The following is a 20312-nucleotide window of genomic DNA, read 5'->3' on the forward strand; positions in this document are numbered from 1 at the left end:
TCTCAGAGTTCGCTCATAAAGTGAACTTCCGAGCAATATTGAATTACGTGTTACAGATACAATGAAAAGTGACAAGGGCAACGCATATCGTTTATAGTTATATTGAGTGCCCAGTTAATCCTACGAATTTCCAAGAATTCAAATATCACCGTTTCCTTACTTCGCTGAAAATGCAAAAACCTTATCGCCGTAGTTCCGTAGCTTGAGGCAATGGGAAAGGGAAGTACATACATAAAACGTATTGCATGCACTGCATGTGGCAAGTATGTAGATAGGTCAACTTCCGTTCAAGTGGGCAGCAAATGGAAGTGAGTTGAGCTCAACCCTGATCCGGTAATGGGTTCAGTAAATTGAGACTGTGGGCAAAGCAACAACAAAGCAAAGCAACAACCCTCGACGGCCTTGACACTGTCGTTGCGTTGCGTTGCGTTAAGGTTGCACTTTAGGCTGCGAGGATTATCTAATTGAGTGCGTTAAGGGCCAGACAATTGGAAGTGCCAGCGACGCCAGCGACGACAGCGACAACAACGTTGCAGTTGCACTCAGACCGGCTTATCACTGTTGCTGCTGGTGGTTGCCTAATGGCTGGCCAGAGAGATTTAGGCGACTACCTACCTGAGTGTTGTGTTGTGGTGGCTGCCTAATGGCTGGCAGCCTAATAGGCGCATTTAGCACGCGTTCGAAATGTATCTGAGAGATACACAAGGCATAAACAAAGACAGCGCGCAACAAATGGCTCCTAATATGCGCCAATTGACGATGCCATGGAACCTGTCGATGCTCACCAATACACAGACAGCAACCACTGACGGTATTCGTCTGTGTGTGTGTGTGTGTGTGTGTGTGTGTGTATTGGTGTGTAGAAACCCCGATGAGTCATCAGCATCTGAGCGCTGTGTGAGGAAGGTGCGTGGGTCGCCGCATTGGCATACATAATCCAACATGTGCACAGGCAAGAAAGAGTGAGAGAGACAGCAAGAAGGGAGAGAGAGAGTCAGCGAGTGAGCGAGGGGAAAATCAAAACAAAACGCGGCCAACAGCCGAAGCAACCAAGTAGAAAATGTCAACAAACGACAAACTGCCCGCCAAATTCATATTTTGAGTCTAAACACGAACATTGAATTTGAGTGAGTTAGACAGATAGAGAGAGAGACATGAGAAACATTCACAGAGAGAGTGAGTTCACTCAAACATTTATATCGCATGCGAGAAAAATGTTTGCGCCAAGATTTCTAGCTGCTACTTGAATGTGGAATTTGCGCTCGCCTGATGTGTTGCTCTTTTGCCTCTCGTTGTTGTCTTTGTGTTAGTGTGTTGTGTGCGTGTGCTCTCTCTTTGCCTTCTACCTTTTGTGTCGCTATTCTGACAGTCATTGTGTGCTCCGCTTGTGCGCAGTCATTCGTCAGGGTGGCCTAAAGAGAACGAGTGGAGCTTGTGAACTTGGTTCAGAGTGCAAAAATGAATTGGAATTAGTTGAAAATTCACCAATTTATAGTTCTTTTTATCAAATTTATATTTAAATTGAAGTCTTAGTATGTAAATATGGAACTGATTGTAGTTAATCAAAGCGTGGAATTAATTTAGCTGGGATTTCATATGCCTAATTGTCATATATAATACATTTAAAGTGGGAGTCTGGTTATTAAGTAGACAATACAATAAATAAAATAATATCAGCATACTTAATTGCATATTATTTTTTGGCAATGAAATTATATTTGATTTTACTAATTTAATTTAAGTTTGTGACATTTTACGTGTAGAGATTAATTTGTAATCTAAACTGAACAAATAATATATATTTTTTAAAATAATTATTTTGTTACTTTACAGTATATTTACATTTTAAATGTTGTTGTTATTATGCATATTAAATATATTAAATTCATTTTCTACACCCATTAAATTATTTTTATTTTATAGTTCAATAATTGAATTTATTCTTAATTGTTTTCTCCTTACTTTCTTAAATATTATATTAAATCTCTTTTTTCCGATTTCTACGATTACGAAACAACATTTCCCATTAATCTGGTTCCATTGAACTAATGCAGCCCTGGTTATCAAAAGTCTTCAATTTCCAGCATAAGCGCGTGTCTGTGTTGGTGTGTATCTGTGTGCCCAAATGTATCTGTATCTGTGCGTGTGTGTGTGCCTGGCAATGGCTAAAACGTCACGAGAGCGTATGGATGACGATGGCGGGCTGGTTGGGAGCTACTAGCTCAGTTATTTTTCGCTTTTTGTTAAGGCAACGCGACTGCAACGGCAACGGAAAGCCACGCGGCTGCGTCCCCAGTCTCTGTCTCTGTCTATCCGTGTAGTTAATCCCCCCTCACATCACTCTCTCTCTGTCACTCTCACTATCACACAGCAGCAGCAATAGCAACAACATCAGCCCACTGTGTGAACAAGGCGCGGATCGCGGAACAGACAAAAAACGTTTTGTGTTCATGTGATTCTTATTATTATTGTTCTTCTTGTTGATTTGTTCCCCTAGTTAGTTAGTTCTTGTTACATTTGTTCACAAGTGCAACGCAACAGACACGTTAAAAAGACACCCGCTCCCTTCCATAGTTATTATCCAGCAATCCAGCAAGTAAAAGTCATTGTGATTGTGTGTTGGTGTCTCTTATCGCGCATTCATATTTGTGACAACGTCAGAAACGTCACAAAACGTTGGTGTTAAATTGCGACATACGACAGTCACAAGTGGACGTAGAGGAGAACTTGCGTTAAACGTCGCAACGTTAACATCGTTTTGGAACTTTCAATTTGCTGTACGAAGTTCACAGCGAGACACATAAACAGACACACACACACTCACACATTTACACTCCGCCATAAAAGACGTTGCCAGAGTGAGGGTGCGGTTAACCGGTAACGGGTAACGGGTGTGCGGGGCGTTGCCAGTTAATCTAGAAAATTCTTTCCTGTGTGCTTCGTTCGCACAGTTAACAATTTTTGTTTTAACATTTACACACACAAGCAGACAACAACGAAAGCCAACACCAACGACAGCAGCAGTATTGACAGCAACAATTTGACAGCTGGAAAAGCGAACTGCAAGGCAAAACGGAGAGAGCGCAAAAATAATACAAAAGAGAGAACAAGAGAGCGCCTCTGACTGTTTACGTGTGTGTGTAGTTTGTGCAAAGTGAGCGAAAGAGAGTCAACGAAACAGTTGCACATGTAAATTTTAGTGTTGTGTGTGCGCATTGTGTACGAAATATCAAACGAAACGTAACGAAATTAGTGCGAAGTGTTTGCAACAATGAAAGTTAAAGTCGAACGCACAATAAAAACGCAACCAAAAGCAGCGGCAGCAACAACAACTGCAGCGGCAACGTTAACAAAGACGGTCGAGGAAGATGATGAGGTGACGACAATAACAACAACAACAGCAGCAACAACGAGAACAGCGACAACGGCGCAAGAATTGGACTTTTTGCCCGATATGTCCACAACGATATCGACAACGACGGCGGCGACAATAACAACAACGGCAACAGCAGCGCGCAATCTTATCGTAAGTTCGACTCTCGTTTTTTATGATCGTCGTCGTCGGTACATTGGTACGGATATGAATAGATGGTGCAATTGTTGGCTGCTTCAATTCAGTTGGCAGGGTTGCACATTGTGTCGTTGCATAGAACGCAATAAGTCCCCCCTTTCCACCTTCCACAACTTTCAATAACAAAGACAGTGCAAAAACTGTTCACTAAATTAATAGCAGCAACAATAACAACTCAACTCACTTTAGTCCCAACGCAATATAGCGACTTTTTTATAGCAAAAAAGTCAAAAAACTTGTTTAAAAATTGTACATGTATGTGTGTTGCTTTGTTCTTATTGCTGCTTTTTATTTGTTGTTGTTGTATTTTTCGCCGAATTGTATTGTGCGCAATTTTATTGTATCTTTCCACAGTGTATGTTGTTGTTGTTTCGCAGTTTCAGTTGTTGGGGTTTTTTTCGCGTTTATTTTGTCGACATCTTTGGAATTTCAATTCACACTTTTGTTGTTGTTCCTCCATTTGCCTTCAAAAGAGCGCGCTCTCTCGCTCTCCCACACACTAACACAGAGACAGATCCGTTCTCGCAGATACGTTCATGCTCTCGCACACGTACTACACATTTTTCTCGCATGCGAGAGATTTGTATCCCGCTCTCTCGCTCTCGCTTGATGCAGTTGCCTGAAATTTACACTCAATTTTTGTGATTTCGCCATGTGGCGTTAAATTCAAGGCTGGCTGCCACATTTGATTCTGTTTGCTACTTCAGCATTTTCGCATTTTCTTCTCAATGCGCTTTTTCTCCCCTCTGATGTCATTTTCTCTGCGTGGGCGCCGTCGTCAGTCTTTTTTTCGTACTTTTTATTTCGTTGCCATTTGCAGCACGTGCGATTCCCGGTTATTCTGTTTTTTTTTGTCTGTACATTTTTGTCAATTACTCGTACTTAGCCATAATTTATGTTGTTGTCTTAAGGTCAAGGCTAGCCAACAGATGCTTGTTTTGACCTGCAACATAGTCTTAGTCATGCTGCATCATAAAAATAACCACAAGATGTTAATTCTATGACTGGGAGAAGATTCAAATTGTTGTGGAGTAGACAAGCTTCTAAAATAAACGCAATTTACTGCGAGCTTTACTCGAATTTCATAATTTAATTGAACATTAATATGAGTTTAGCTTAGAAGAAGTTTGCCGAGTTTGTGGATTAAACTTTAAAAGCATGCAATATACGATCATTGGCAGTCTTATAAGATTAATAGATCTGAGCAATTAGCAGTTAAAGGCAATTTATTTAACCTGTCAAAACTTAATTTTATTTTAAGAGATCCTATGTTGGCGAATATCAAATTGTTAGTGAACTATTTCTATAAATAAGTCGATAACTTTTAAAAAGATTTATTGAAAATATCGATTTGGAATAATTATTCTTAATTCATTGCCATAACGAATACAATTCTTTAGATAAAATGAGCCGGAGCGAATAAAGTCTTAAGGCTATATTTATGAATTACTACAGAATCCATAATTAAAAGCATTCACTGCATGTATTATGAAATTATCAAAAATAAGTTAATAAAGAATAAATTGACGTTAAACATTAACTAAATTTTCATACTAAAAACATAAAATAAAAGGTAGCTGAGAGACATTTAGTATTGATTGCACTTGATTGAGAACTTAGTGCACTTTAATTTATGCTGATTGAAATCAATAAAACAAAACTTTACCAAAATGGAGTTGCGTATTTCCAGGCAATTTAATGTTTTGCGCCTTTCAAACAGTATTATTATTAAACATTTATGTATTCTATGTTGCCATGAATTTCACAACAAAATTAAATACAATGCCAAGGTCAAATGGCAACAACAACAACAACAAAACACAGGTGCTTGCTGCTGTTGCAATTGGAATGTCAAACGGCTCACGCGTTTTGTCGTGGATGGATTTGGATGTGAATTGTTTTGTGTGTTGTTGGATGCGTCTCGTCAATGGCCCGTAAATGGCGTGTTGCACTTGAAGTGCACACAAATGGCCATTTTAGTTGATTGCTTTCGTGTGTTGTTGTTGCATGAAATATGCGCGAGTTGTGAACATGCATAAATATTGAAGCATTAAAGAGCCAATGCATTAAAAGTCAGTCCCACAGGTGATAACCTTTTTTTTACGACTCTCGTCCTTAATTCCTATTTAAATATTAAAAGTGTCCACTAAATTGCCAAATGAAACTGAAAAGATATGCCGCACACACTCCGATACAGATATAGATACAGATACACAGATAGTGAGCTACAGATACAGATAGTTCGAGGCGCGTGTGTTTGGCAGAAAGAGCGACAGAAATTGGCCATTTAATGCGCGCATCAACTAAAAATAAATAAAAACTGCCAATGCAGCGACTGCGACGTCGTCGTCGTCGACGTTTAGTAAACAACAATAAATATATACAATTAAGCATTAATTGTTATTGTTGCTGTTGCTGTTCTCTTTGGCTTGTTTTTTGCTTTTATAGGCGTTTTAACTTGGGCGTGCTAAGTTAACGACTTGACAACTTTTGCCGACTTTTCTTTTTGTCCTCGGCCTAAAAATATGAAATGAGCGACGGCCAATTTCCAGGAATCCCCCTCGATTTGAACCCGTAATTGAGTATGAAGAACAAACGTGGTAATCTCGACAAGTTCTCGCTTTTGTTTGCTAAGAACTTGAGAAGCACCTTCGAGTGGTCATAAAACGAAATATATTTATTATGCATTTAATCGAGTTATTAAGCGGAACCAAAGCATTCATGATTTACAATATTTTCCTTTTAGTTTATCATAAAGATAAACTTATGCGTATTAACTTTTCTACTAGTAAGAAACCATTTTGAATATAGCACACACATAATTAGTGTTAAATTATAATTAAGTGAGTTGCTGAGCGGAACCAAAGCATTGATGATTTACAATATTTTATTCAGTTATCATAAAAGTAAACTTACCTTATTTAAATTCTCTAATGAAAGTAAAAAGTTGCTATGCGAAAACAAAGCATTGATGAATTTTAAATAAATATTATATTTAACTTCTTCTATCAAAGTAACATCTTATTTTAAATAATTACCACAATTTGATGATTTAAAAATGTTTTTATTTAAATTCACAATTCTGTAAAAGAAGAAAGATGTTTTAAATAGTTTCAATCGAGTTACTAAGCGAAAACAAAGCTAAACCAAAACTCATATATGTTCTTCTCTGATAAAAGAAAAAATCTATTTTAAATAATAAACCCAACGCAATTTTAAGATTTCGAATATATTCTGTAAAAGTAAAGTGCGCAAAAATTGATTTATTAAGTCCCTCTAGTACTCCAAATAAAAATAGTTCTGCTACAAATTTTTAATTGAGTTTCTAAATGAAAACAAAACTTAAATATTTTACAATGAAGTTATCATAAATCGAAATTCATGTGTTAACTTTTTTAATAAAAATAAAAAGTAATTTGAATATTATACCTGCTACACATAGGGTCGAATGGTATTATAAATTTGTGCCTGCAATATTTATGATTCCTTAAAATTTGGTTGCGATCGGATACAAATTTTAGAAGCTATTTAAGAAAAACTTGTATGGCAAAAAACGCCTATAGAAATCTGGTATATTTTGCACTCAATGGTATATTTTTAATGTAGTACTATATCATTATACCAATTATGGCCTTTGTTGTATATTTTTTTTGCGGTATAATGGTATATTTTGAAGGTAGTACTATATATACTTCCCTTCGATGTATTTTATTATTTTGGCGGTATATAAATTTGGTATACTTGTAGTATATAGTTTTATTGAGAATGGGTAGCAGGTATCTCACAGTCGAGCATACTTAACTGTAGCTTTCTTACTTCTTTTAATCCAATTACTAAGCTTAAGCAAAGCACATACGTAGATGACTTGCTAAATTTTCCTTGTGCTTGCATAAAAGAACTTCGACTCACAAAATGCAGAAATCAATTAGAATAATAAACATGCAATTAAAGGGGAAATCCCTTTTAATTTCTCCACACACTTCTCTTATCACACTTTATGGCGCTACATCAATAAAACTCTTTCCATAAATATGATTTACTCGATAGCCTTAGGGCGCCACAGTTAGCCAATAAAATACAAATAAAATTGGAGCATAATTTAGGCAGGGAATTCCCAATGAATTGATTTTCCGCCTTGGGCAACAGTTTGCCTTTTAACTGCTTTTTTTCGCTTATCATTCATAGCGTATGACAACTATACTGTGCGGGGTCTTTAGTGACGTCAATTCGATTTGTTCGACTCTGTCTCTAATGCCTTCGCATCGACTTCACCACAAAAAAACTTTTAGGTCGCGACGCGTCTAGTCTTTGATAAGCCGGTTTTTTGATTTTACTCAAAAAAAAAAACCAAAAACAAAAAACGAACGAACTCGAGGCGAGATCGTTGGTATTGTGTTTTGCCAAATTAGGTAGTAAATATTGTAGGCTGACGTCACAAGACGTTGGTGAGAGAGAGCGAGCGTGTACGTTGCGTATACGCAACGTTTACGCCACAACACAAACTACATTGAGTGTGTCTCCTTGTCTCTCTCTCCCTCCTCTTGCTATTATTTGTGGGAAAATGCTAAATATTGGAATTATGTCATGTTATATTTTCAACTGGTAGCAACAAAATGTCAAATGTTGCGTGTTTTCACTTTCGATTTTCACTGCCATGTTTTGGCAGGCGTTGCCCAACAACAAAATTCGTTGCGGGAGGTTCGACATGGGACATGGCAGCAAAATTCTACGAATCCATTTCGAACTTTTTGTGTTGTGCGTTTGTTGAACTGGCCACAACAAAAGCCAACGTAGCTGACACCAAAGAGTGGGATGAATTTTAGTTGCTAGCTTGACGGCTGCTCAAATAAACCTAATTAAGTTGCACATTTACATTTGGCATATACCGTAGAAGTGATGGAGGTGGGGGAAGGGGGAAGAATGGAGGTGGGAGGTGGAAGAGCACATCTGTTGTGTGGAGAGTGCAGCACGATTGAAAGATTTAACACGCATGAAATTTATTCGCCTCTCGCTCAACTTGTTGTTGTTGTTTTGGCCCGTGCCACAATGCTCTAAGGGGGGCGATTAATTTCTTAAGTTGGTTGTTGTTGTTTTTGACGCGTCATGGCGCCGAATTCCAAGAAAAAAGAGGCGCAGCATTCCGTTGCAGCGTTGCAGCAACAACCACTTGGAGAAGTGCGAAAAATGCCGCAGATAACAAACTAAAAGGGGGAGAGAAAAGCAGCCAGCAAAGAAGATGGTTTTGCGAATGCTGCCACCAAATGTGGCATGACGTGGCAGCTCCTTCAATCGTTGTTGCTGTTGTTGCTGCCTTGGTTTAAAATATGTTGGGGATTTCCGTCGACAGTTGTGCTCAACATTCTGCACTTGCACCAGCTAAACGCTCTCTGTTTCGCTCACTCTCTCTCTGGCTATCTCTCTCTCAACGAGTGAGTGAATCGCTCGCTCGCTCTCTCTTTGAGTGCTTTTGCACTTAACTTGTTTTTTGCCGAGTGCCATTTGTTATACGCTCGCAGATATAGCGTAGGAGCCTCGCTCTTCCCTCCCTCGTCTGCCCCTCGCTGCTAACTGGGCTTAATTCTGGCTAAATTGCGTATGAGTCATCGCTGAACGTAGTGGCATGTTGTATACATTGGCGTCTACTAGTTGTAGCCAACAACGAACGCCACACAACTCGCTTCCATTCATTTTACGCTTCGAGTATGAATGAATTTTACGTTGTTATCGCCAGCAGCGACTTTTTTTTGCTTTTTATACTCTTTAAGTTGACTTGTTTCGTTGATAGGCTTGCAAATATTTGCACTTGAAACACCTTTGTTACCTTCTAGAGTTGCTTCCACTTCGCACTTTGCCAGCAGCACAGTTTTCAAATCGTTCGTTGACCAAATGAAATACAATTTGTTCTACTGACAACGACTCTTGAGTATGAAGATGAAAAGTATTTAGATTTTGTTCAGCTTAATATTTGTATAACTGCGACCACTTTGAAATATTTGTTTAACTGGAAGCAGAGTTAACTTTTTGCTACAATTTCTAAATTTAAATCGTTGAGCTGCATCAAATTATTGTCAACATCTTGAGAGCGCAATTAAAAATTGTTAAATTGTTTGTTGAGGTTGCCAGCTTCTTGACTCAATTTCTAAATTTATAGCTGAGCAAATTAATTGCAAATAAACTGCATAAAATTATTGTTATCATTTTTTTTGCTACTTCTTAACTACAATGTTAGCTAGTTATTGCATTGCAGGAATTGTAATAACTTTAGATATCTCTTATGCATACAAAATAAATCTAGTAAATTATGACATGCAATTTTCGACTGACAGTGTGGTTCTATTCTTAAAATATACCAAATTAATATAATGGAAAAAAATTGTAATATACCAAATGTTATATTTGGTATATAGACAATAATAATAACATAATAACTAAATCTCGCAAATTGTGAATTATCAACTGACAGTGCAGTACTATCCTAAAAAAATACCATATTAATATAATGAAAGAAATACTAAAATATACCAAAGGATATATTTGGTATAAACGTATACTGTTACCACAAAAATATACCATAAAATATACTAGATTGTCAGTGAAAGCAACTGAAGTAGCAATTTTTTTAACTATACAAAATTATTTCCAAAAAAAAAATTGAAGCATGTCTGAAGCTATATTCTGTCAACTCTGATCATGTGAAATGCATGTTTGTCTGAAACAACAACCAATAATGGTTAGATTGTTGTTTGGCATTAGCTTTACACACTTTCTTATCATAACTTGCAGTTTTTAGCTGAAAAGTATAACCACTTTTGGCAGCTCATCTCAACTCTGACCCATTGAACTACTCACAATTTCTGCATGTTTATTGACTACAAATACATGTTCACATTTCTATACTATATGTTATATGTAGTATATTCTGTTATTGCTTCCCGCTGCGATTTCGCTTCGTCTTTTTTGGTGCTCTATGGCACCGCAACGCTGGCCAAAATGATGGTAATATCATCGGGTTTGCCGCCACTGCCAAAGTTGAGATTGTTGGCCCTGGCCCTCAAGGCGAAGGGCGATTGAAAGTTGGCGCTAACCGAAAGATTGCCGGCCAATGCCACCAATTTGTTGGCCACCAGCTGCAATCGCTCCGAAGACGTCTCGCCCTGCGCCGTGGCCAGCTGACGCACCAACAGACTCTCGGGCATGTTGTCGAAGAGGCCATCGGTGGCAGTCAGCACAAGATCGCCCTCTTGCAGTGGCATGTGGGTGGCAACGGCTGCCTCGGGTTCGTCGCCACCCCGCTGCTTGTTGTCCTGCGGCATGGCCAGCTGATAGGGCGTGTTGAAGCCATGATGTTGGCCATAGGAACGATGCACGACTTTGCCGCCTCGCAGCACCAGAAAGCCGCTGTCACCCAGATTCGCCGTGTGCAGCGTGCAGTCGGAACGTTTCAAGGCAACGAGGCAAGCGGTGCTGCTGCCCTGCAACGTGGTGGTCTTCCCCTTCAGCTGGTTGAAACTGTCGATGAGCAGCTGGCGAGGATTGCGGCCATCGAACTCAGGGCGTTGGGCATTGCTGGAGCACGAGGACATCAGCTCCTTGGCAAAGATGCCCGCATCGATGCCTTTGACACGCCAGCCGCCCACACCATCGGCCACGCCCATTACCTCAGCCTTTGGCGTGCTGCTGATGAACCAACTGTCCTCGCCATAGCGATGAGAATCACTCGTTGGTCGCTGATATTGTGGCTGACGTTCCTTGGCACTGCCTTGAACAGCTTTCACCAGATACGGATAATTTTTACTGCTGTTGTTGCTGCCACAGCGAATGTTTAAGATTTGAGCTTGCTTCAGTGCTGGCAGCGGAAAGTGTCGCAATAACATGCAACGTCGGTGTGCAGAGAACATTTTCTAATTTGGCGGTTTTGTCACTTTTAAAATTTATCAAAATCAATTTTGGATCTGAAGTTGTTTGGCATTAAATCAATGGATAATGAGTTTTGAAATATAAAGTATAGTTGAGAGTCCTCAACTTTGAGTTTACCAGCTATGCATTTATAAAAAAAGCTATAAATGCTCAGAAATGCCACAAATTAAGAACTCATTAGGTTGGTTTTATATAATGGATGAGTTTGAAATAAAATGTATAGTTGAGGGTCCTCTACTTTAGGTTTACAATTCATTTCTATAAATCAGGAATGCCACAAAATGACAACTCATTAAGTTGGTTCTCTAATATATTTAACAAACAAGTACAAATAAATCTTTTGGAAATATACTGAATATAACCATTTTTATGATAATAAATAATATTTGCTCTTATGGAAGCTCTTATATATTTATATTATTTCTAAATCTTAATCGCTTAATGGCAGTGGAAAGTGTCGCAATTTTCTAATTTGGCGGTTTTGTCACTTTTAAAATATATCAAAATCAATTTTGGATCAGAAGTTGTTTGGCATTAAATCAATGGATAATGAGTTTTGAAATATAAAGTATAGTTGAGAGTCCTCAACTTTGAGTTTACCAGCTATGCATTTATAAAAAAAAGCTATAAATGCTCAGAAATGCCACAAATTAAGAACTCATTAAGTTGGTTCTATATTTAACAAACAAGTATAAATAAATATTCTGGAAATATTCTGAATATAACTATTTTTATCAAAATAAATAATATTTGCTTTTATGGAAGCTTTAATATACTTGTATTATTTCTAAATCCAATTCGTTGAGTAAACAAATAAGAATTTATAGTAACCAGTCTGCATCTTTGAGATGCAGAATGTGAATTTCAATATAAAACTAATATTAAAAAACTAGTACTAAATACTAATGTAATTAATTGTACACATTTGAAACACATTAAATTGATTCTTTGTTAAAAAAAAGTTGAATTTGTTTTAGAAATGTTTGAAATTTAGTAATGTATGAAACCATATCTGTTATAAATACTTTCTATAAACTAAATTTAAAAAGCGGAACTATTATTGTAATACAGAAATACTTTCATATGTTTTAATAAATTACGTCACTTTGGTTAGTTTGCTTTTTATTTATTTAGGGGCATTCAAAGTAAGACATTGGTTAATTATAAAGTCTGTTCTTTGTGTTAAGTACGATATGTAAACTGGTATTTGAGCAATTGTCACCTCATTCACCATTCAGATCTATTTGTTGCGGAAGTAGAGTATTCATTTCATTCACTTACTCATATGCCTATGTATATGCATAACATAACATTTTCTTTGTGTGCACAGATATCTGTAAATGTAAACAAATCGTGCATCATCCATTTCGCCTTATGGACTTGCTTTATCAGTCGTCGAATCTATATAGTAATTATAATCGTAATTTCTGGAGTATTTGATTTGCTGCAGATACTGTGTGCGATTATTTCTTTGTTTTCCTTTGAATAATACAAAACTCATTCAAGTCTTCAGAGTGCCTTTGGCATTGTGTAATCTTATCGTGTTGGCCTGGTGGTCGGGACTTGGTCTGGCCTCTGGGACCTGGGACTACGACACCACAGTGTCAATACATTTGGCACTTTTCTTCATACATATTTATTTTGATAAATCATCAGCGGAAGTTGTTTCGCACGCAACGGATCCAATTCGAATCGACCGAACCTTATCTTGCAATGGGACACAGACAGTTCAACAACAACAACATTAACAACAAACAACAAGTTGCGCGAAATCCGTAAATGGCAATTTTATTTTTAAAACACTGATGTAAACTGTCGTTGGTCGTTATCACAACTCGCAGGTGTGGTCTATTAAATTCACTTGAATCGACCCATTATTCATGATTGACAATTGACCATCGTGTTGAGCTAGAACTTCCTATCAAATTTACGTCAGAGATATGTATGTATGCAATGATTTAGTATGTTTTTTCAAATACTACTCATAATTTGGCATTCCCAGTAGCTGTTGTTGTTGTTGCTTCCGTTCTATGTCATCCACTTCCGACTCTTATCAGCAGTGGAATGACGTTAGTTTGAGTTGAGATTCGAGGAACTAACCGCTGGCCAAAGGATTACAAATAATTCGCTTTAATCTTAATGTGGGTGCCTCACAGGTTGCTCTTTAAATAAAGACCCGCATACGTCTTGGATTGAATTGCGGTCAACCTCATACTTCTGTACATAATTTTGTTCTTCGGTTCGGTCAATGTCTAATTTTACTTCGCAGAGGATGCGGGTGAAATGACGATACGGAGAATTCAATCAAATAACATAAAATATATTTATTAGCTCGGTTATTGCGACTGATCGATATGCGCACACTCATCATAACCATTATATATTATTATTATAGTTATTGTTATTATTACTGTTATTACTATTATGACTAAAACACAAATTCCATTCTATTTATCTTTGCAGGTAAGTAAATCCATGGGTTACTGCAAATCAATTACCACAAATGTTCAGTGTCACATGGCCCAGTTCCAATTGCATTTCCCCACCAAAAACAAGGTCAGTGCGGCCCCTGAATACCCTGTAAAGAGAAGCAAACGTGAGTGGTTTGTGACAGCTAAATTTAGTAGCTGCCCTTTGGGTAGAAAGTTATATTGACGTAGTGAAAAATTAACTATTTTATATTGATCTTAAAACGATATTTTATTATTACATTTTTACAAGTAAATGTAGTTGATATTTATAAAAATGATTAATTTTAAAGGAAAATAAGATAAAGACAGGATATTTGAGTGAAAAAAGTATTTACGCATACTTTTAAAATGAAAGGTTTTTAAAAAACTAATTTTATAGATCAAAAATGAAAACTGAAAGCTTTGGTCACACTTAACATACAGTTGAGTACTCTAGATCGTATTTTATTTAACTAATTTGAGTTGACCTTAGCTCAATAGTGCATGCAACCATACTTCCTTCATTTGCAGGGTATGTTGTCTATGCGTATTGAATTTCGAATATAAAAACAGCGCGTACAGTTGCAGGGCTCATCAAAGGCCTGATAAGAGCCCTAGCTAGTGTAAACAAACACCTGCCACACACCTGTGGGGTAGATACAAAATACTAAATACCGAATAACGCGACACTACGAAAAAAAACAGTAAAAAGACAAAACTATATCAAATCGTATCGCATCGCATTGAATGTGAATCGACCTATTTTGCAGTAACCAAAGCGGGATGATAAGACTGAAAAGCCTTCTTTTTTTTTACAGGCGCAAACAAAGCCAAGCCATTGTATGTAATTATGTATGGTTGTGGGCTTTTTGGGGTACTTTACCTAGGTCTTTAAATTTAGTTGCTTATGTCATAACCATATTGTCTGCCGATAAGATAAAAAGGCGCGCTAGAAGTCGCTCGTCGTCGCAATCGCAAAACGTAGCCAAGAAAATTGGACGCTTGCCTGGGCGTGGGCACGTGAGTGCAATCCAAAAGCAACGACGCGGGGCTAAACCCAAAAACCAATACAAATACTCGCAAACATACACGTATTGTGTGTATGCAAAGCACTCACACACTCGAGAGCTTGGGGGGAAACAAGTCTTGTGCGCTCAGCCAGGCTAAAGCTTCGCTCAGGAAATGCCAATCGCCAAAAAAAACTTTCGACTCACTCACAAATTGCACTCGTCTCACGCTCTCTCTCGCAATATTTTGAGGTCTCACTCTCGCCGGTTGTGTGCTTGTCGCTCTCTCGCATGCTTGCGCTCTCTTTGTGGGGCTGTGGAATGCGATAAGCACTCAAAAGTCAACGGCGCTGCCAGCTGGCGTATAAAAGTCGTCGGCGCAACGATGACGCATTTAGTTGAAACCCGTTGGCCGACCGAAACGTTTCGGCAAGTGCAGAAATTCAGTTTTTGCTATTAAAACGCGAGTAGCAAATGCAAACTAAAAAAAAAAACCAAGTAGAAAATAAATAAAATTAAAACAGTGTAAATACTGTTTCGGTATTTTGGCGAGTGTGTGAGAGAACGTGAAAAATTCTCGGAAAAACTGCAAAACAAAACAAATTCGCACCATATAAAAGCGATTAACAGACAGCAAAATACAAATACAAAGACAAGATACAAAAACGCGGCGCTAAATACAAAAACAAAAATCAAACAAACTTTTAAGGCGAATTTCGTCAGAAATTTGCATTCGTCATCGCAAAAGACGCTGCGCCGCCTGTTGCGCATCTCTTTTAGCAACACTTATCCCATAAACAAAAACACACACAAATAAATCATAAATATGACGTTGGACAACTATAATATCTTTGGCGATGAATATCCATTGTTCAACATGCCGCTATCGCCATTGCCCAAAGTGGTAAGCAATAATAATCTTTTCAAAAAACAAAATATACAAAAATTCCCCCACAAAGCGAGTAAAAAAACATTTAGTTGGCTTATCTCTGGGGGTCTGCTCTGAAAATTCCAGAAGTGTCGGAACAGTTGTTGTCCGGCAGTCTTGCAGTTTTTTTACAAACGAAATCGAAACATTTATGTAAATACTTACAGTTGGGTTTCTATCGCATTTTCATTTAATAATGTGCATTGCTCGCTTATCGTCGCAAAATTCTTGGAAATTCGTTCTTGTAAAACCCTTTCCCCTATCGCCTTCCCGTCGCCCGTATTCGCCCCCATTTGTGTAGCACATATGCGTTATATCGTTATATCGTGTTATATGTGATTTGCTGTTTTGCAATTGAATTTGTTTATTTAATGATTAAATGGCGATGTCGCCTTATCAGCGTTCCGATTTATGTTCACTTTTTTTTTTTTGTTCTTTTCTTTTCTATTTTTTCGAGTTTTTGTTGTTGTTGTTGTATTACTATTATTATGATTATGTTTGTGTGTACTTATTTCTAGCTGCGATAATAATTATTATTGACTGTGGCAAGTGCACAAGTTAGCAGAGGCAGACGTATGTAGTAGACCCATCCCCACGAGAATGCCGATCCGTTAAAGACCGATAAAAATGAAACATTCCAAATATTTGCGTAGTTATGTGCGACCTTCTATTCAAACGTGCCTGATATGGAGCACCCAAAAACCAAAATCATTATGCTAAACAATTATTGATTATGTTATCGGAGATACATGTGTGTGCATATATATATTATATATTTGATAGAAAACCGCTTAATGTCTTCCACTGTACTCTGTTCAAAATTGAGTTAAAATGCGAGTTTTTTTTGCTAGCGTCACCCCCGAAAAAACCAAACGGAAAATCACGTTGCCAACTCATGAGTGCCCACAACCCGTTAAGACTTCTTTGTTGTTTTTAATTTTTTGCATATTGCGTCCATTGCATTTCACAGTCGAGTGATCGCGGCGTCTGGAAACGGCGCCATTTGACGTTAATCGCACACGTGCGATTTTCGTGGTAATTTATCAAGTTTTATGTACCAACTTTTTTTTTTACTTTTGCTGTCACCTTCCGTTTTCTGTGAGGGGGATATTGTATATATTGTATATATAGTTTGTAGAAGGGTTCAATGTTCAAGCAAAAAAACGTAGAAAGTGAATTGAAAATTGTACAACTTTGTTGCATGACCCTTGCGACCATCAAAAGCCGGTCGGACATTCGCGTGACACTTGAAACTGAGCGCATACTTAGTGGCATAAGTGTAGAAATACACACACTAATACATACACATATGTATGCATGTCTCCACATAGTTATTGCCACAATTAGGGCGGTTCAAAGTAACATGCTTCAAGTCAAACACTTGCGACTTTTGACATGACAACGTCGGACAACGGACAAGGCGCTTAAATTGTTTAATTAACTACAAACTGCACTCGAAATGAAGAGTTGAAAAACTCTCTCATAAAAATCAATAATTTCTTCACCCAATTAAATCTACTTTATACTCAAGTATTCTCCACAGCTAGTTTCTCTCAGTGTATTTGGCGAGGGAGTTACAAGGGCAACTCCCACACACAACTGAAAAAACAATTTCAACTTTCTTTCGACTTAAAAAACTGAAACACTTTTAATTAACTGAATATGGACAAAGTACCAAAGTGTTTGGGCGATTTACAATATTCGATTGCCCATTGAAGTCGCAGATTTATTTTACTTATTTCATTTTTTTGAGTAGTTGTAGGCGGCACAACGTGGGCCACAAAAAAGTAACATAAGAAAGCGCACTTGACGTACACGTGACAAGTAGAGAGAAAGAGAGAGAGAAGGAGGGAGGGAGATAGCCAAAGAATGCCGTTACAATTGAAACGTAGCTTATATTAAAAGATAGCCATGTTTGCACTTATAAATCAAGTTAATTGCAGCGTGAAGCAGACAAGTGAAGCTAAGTTCACTTTGGTTGCCAATTGCAATTTAATTTTGCAGTCTGCTGCTGTCTGCTTGAGTTACGCTCTCTGCTCTCAGCTCTCAGCTCAGTCTGCTTCAATTTTGGCCAATATAATTTGATCAGGCTTTTGTTATTTGCTGCTCTGTCATTTAACCCAAATGAGCAAAAAAGAAACAAGAAATACAACAAGGACAACGACGTGTGTCCTGCTGTCTTCTGCTGTCGTCTAGCATAATTTCATGCCCGACGTAATTGGATAAGCTAGCCACAAACACTGGCCAAGAGCAACCGCAACGAACAAGGCGACTGCACTCGATTTCCCTCCCCTTGCTTCACTCCTTTTCTCTGTGTTTGATTGTCGGCGTCGCATTGTCCTTATTCTTGGAATTGGCCAAGCCCAAGCAAGAAGCAGTCAGCCAGCCAAATGGAATGAAAAGTGAAAACAACTTTTACTACTTTTGCCTTGTTGTCTGTCTCTCGTAGTAAAGTTCCCTTCTCTCTCTCTCTCTCTCTGTCTCTCTCTCTATTTAGTGCAATGTCGCTTGCATTTTACGGTGTCCTTTTCGTCCTCGTCGATGGCGCCTCGCAGACGCGTCGTTTGTTTGCCATTTCCTCGAAACTGAAAACTTTGCCATAAATTCCGTAAACTCCCCCAAAATCGTTGTTATTGTTTTTATTGCAGTTGCTGCTTTAGCTGATTGCTGTTGTTGTTGCTTTTGCTGCTGTCATGTCGCGACAAAATGCATTTAAATAAATTATTCGCAGACCAATGTCGCGTCATTTTATTAGCCGTCTTTTTATATTCTTTTTTTGCGGGTATTTCCCCACTTTTTGTTTTTTTTGTGGTATGTGAGATGAATGCGAGTTGCGCTGGACACAATTTAATTACTAGCTAATGACACTTTAACCAAAGTGCAATAAGTTATTGTGCACTATCGGCTGCGCTTATCAGTTAAGTTCTTTATCGCTTTATGATATTCCACTGAAAATGCAACGTGTAATGCATATATAAACTGAACGCTGTAATTTGAGCTGTTTTTCACTGGAACCACAACAAAACTGATCCGCGTCTGCGAATCGATTGCAATATAGTATTTATAATTGCTTCGTTGTCATATCTATCTATCTATATATGGCGTGCTATCATCGAGTCTGCTTTTTTGGGGAGTGGCTTTCTGTTATCTCCCTAAAAAGAAGAAGAAGAAGAGACAAAATCAACCCATTGCGAAACTCACACCTTTGCCAAATATTTCCAAATAGGTGTGTTTACTAAAAGTCAGCTTATTTGTGCTTTATGTGTGTGTGTGTATGTAGATAATACAATACAAGCATATTCATTAGCCAAGTTCAATGCACTGCTCAAAAAAAAAAAAACACGCACACCAACAAAGAAACGAAATACATATTTCTGTGTTGTGAACCAACACATGTAAATTTGTCAAATGTGTTGTTCTCCTTGTTGTTCTCGTTGTTGTTGTTGCTGCTCTGGTGTTCACCCTAATGGCACAGGCCGAACAAAGTCTGATTAATTTGACACTGAACTTAAAAGCCTGGGCACGAAAGGAATCGCGAGGCGCAACCCAAAACTGCGACCGCAACCCGAAACCCGATAACAACAACAAAAACATCCAACAAAAAATGGCAGCTCTCAAAATTGAGTTAAAATTTATATACCTCGATATTGACATTATTTTTGTTGCTGCACTTTTTGGCAAATTTTGAATTATGGCTGCAAAAATGTTTAATTCAATTGCCGGCTGTCGGCAAAAGGGGGGGACTGAAGGAGAGAGGGAGAGGGAGAGACAGATCGCGTGGGCGTTCCAAAAATGGACAAACACCAAGTGATTTTAATGGCTGCCGCCGCCGTCGCCGTCGACTACACAGACAGCATATTGTGCTGGATATATGGACATATGGTATATATATGTATATATATACCATAATATGGTCAAGCGGCGTTTGCGTGCCCAAAAAAAAGCACAGCACACAGAAAAAAAAGGCCGGCAAACTTCGATGCTTCGCCGGGCGTTGACTTTGCTTCAAGACAGCTCTGTCTGCCTGGGCGCGGAAGCGCAACCGGGGATCGCCATCGCCACAGCAACAACAGCAGAGGGAGAGAGAGCAGAGTTATTTTTTTTTTATCAAAAGAGCCCAAGCACTTAGCTCAGCAGCCCACTCCATACAATTTCACTCTGGCATTGCGGTCACGTTCTCCTTCCCAGCGCAAAAATACAACAACAAAAGTACAACAACAACAACAACAAAAAGAGAAGCACAAACAAAAATAAGTCAAATGCGACAGCGAAAAAAATAAAATTTATTTTTTGTTTCTGCTTCTCCTTTTCATTAATTGTTTTATTCGCAGAAATTTGCTTATGCAAAATAATGAAAACAACAACAAGAATAACAAAAATCATATGACAAGAAAAATATTATTTTAAATGGTGTGTTGTCCATGTGTGTGCGAGTGAGT

General features: G+C 38.1%; 2 protein-coding genes across 5 annotated transcripts in view; one reads left to right on the top strand and one right to left on the bottom strand.

The window, feature by feature from the left end:
* The window catches only part of LOC117575756 (transcription factor kayak), a 34354-nt gene that overhangs the window by 5053 nt on the left and 8989 nt on the right, over positions 1-20312 (top strand). The window contains exon 2 of one of the 4 annotated variants that reach the window (XM_052008010.1): positions 13952-14044. The exons of 1 other annotated variant lie outside the window; for it this stretch is intronic. In XM_052008010.1, coding sequence (XP_051863970.1) covers positions 13952-14044 — 93 coding nt within the window. Of the gene's footprint in view, positions 1-2248; positions 3527-13951; positions 14045-15352; positions 15850-20312 lie in introns of those variants that run through there. 2 more of the 4 variants (XM_034260118.2, XM_034260120.2) reach the window with 2 other exon arrangements.
* On the bottom strand, positions 10468-11563 carry LOC117576749 (protein phosphatase PTC7 homolog fig). Its single transcript, XM_034261783.2, has one exon. It carries the CDS (start codon positions 11467-11469, stop codon positions 10537-10539), a length of 933 nt encoding a protein of 310 aa, XP_034117674.1. The 5' UTR covers positions 11470-11563; the 3' UTR covers positions 10468-10536.

This window comes from Drosophila albomicans, chromosome 2R (genome assembly GCF_009650485.2).
Source record: "Drosophila albomicans strain 15112-1751.03 chromosome 2R, ASM965048v2, whole genome shotgun sequence".
Classification (NCBI taxonomy): Eukaryota; Metazoa; Arthropoda; class Insecta; order Diptera; family Drosophilidae; genus Drosophila; species Drosophila albomicans.

Excerpts from the sequence above, each read along its gene's own strand:
- LOC117576749 (XM_034261783.2), bottom strand. The coding sequence starts at position 11,469 with ATGTTCTCTGCACACCGACGTTGCATGTTATTGCGACACTTTCCGCTG.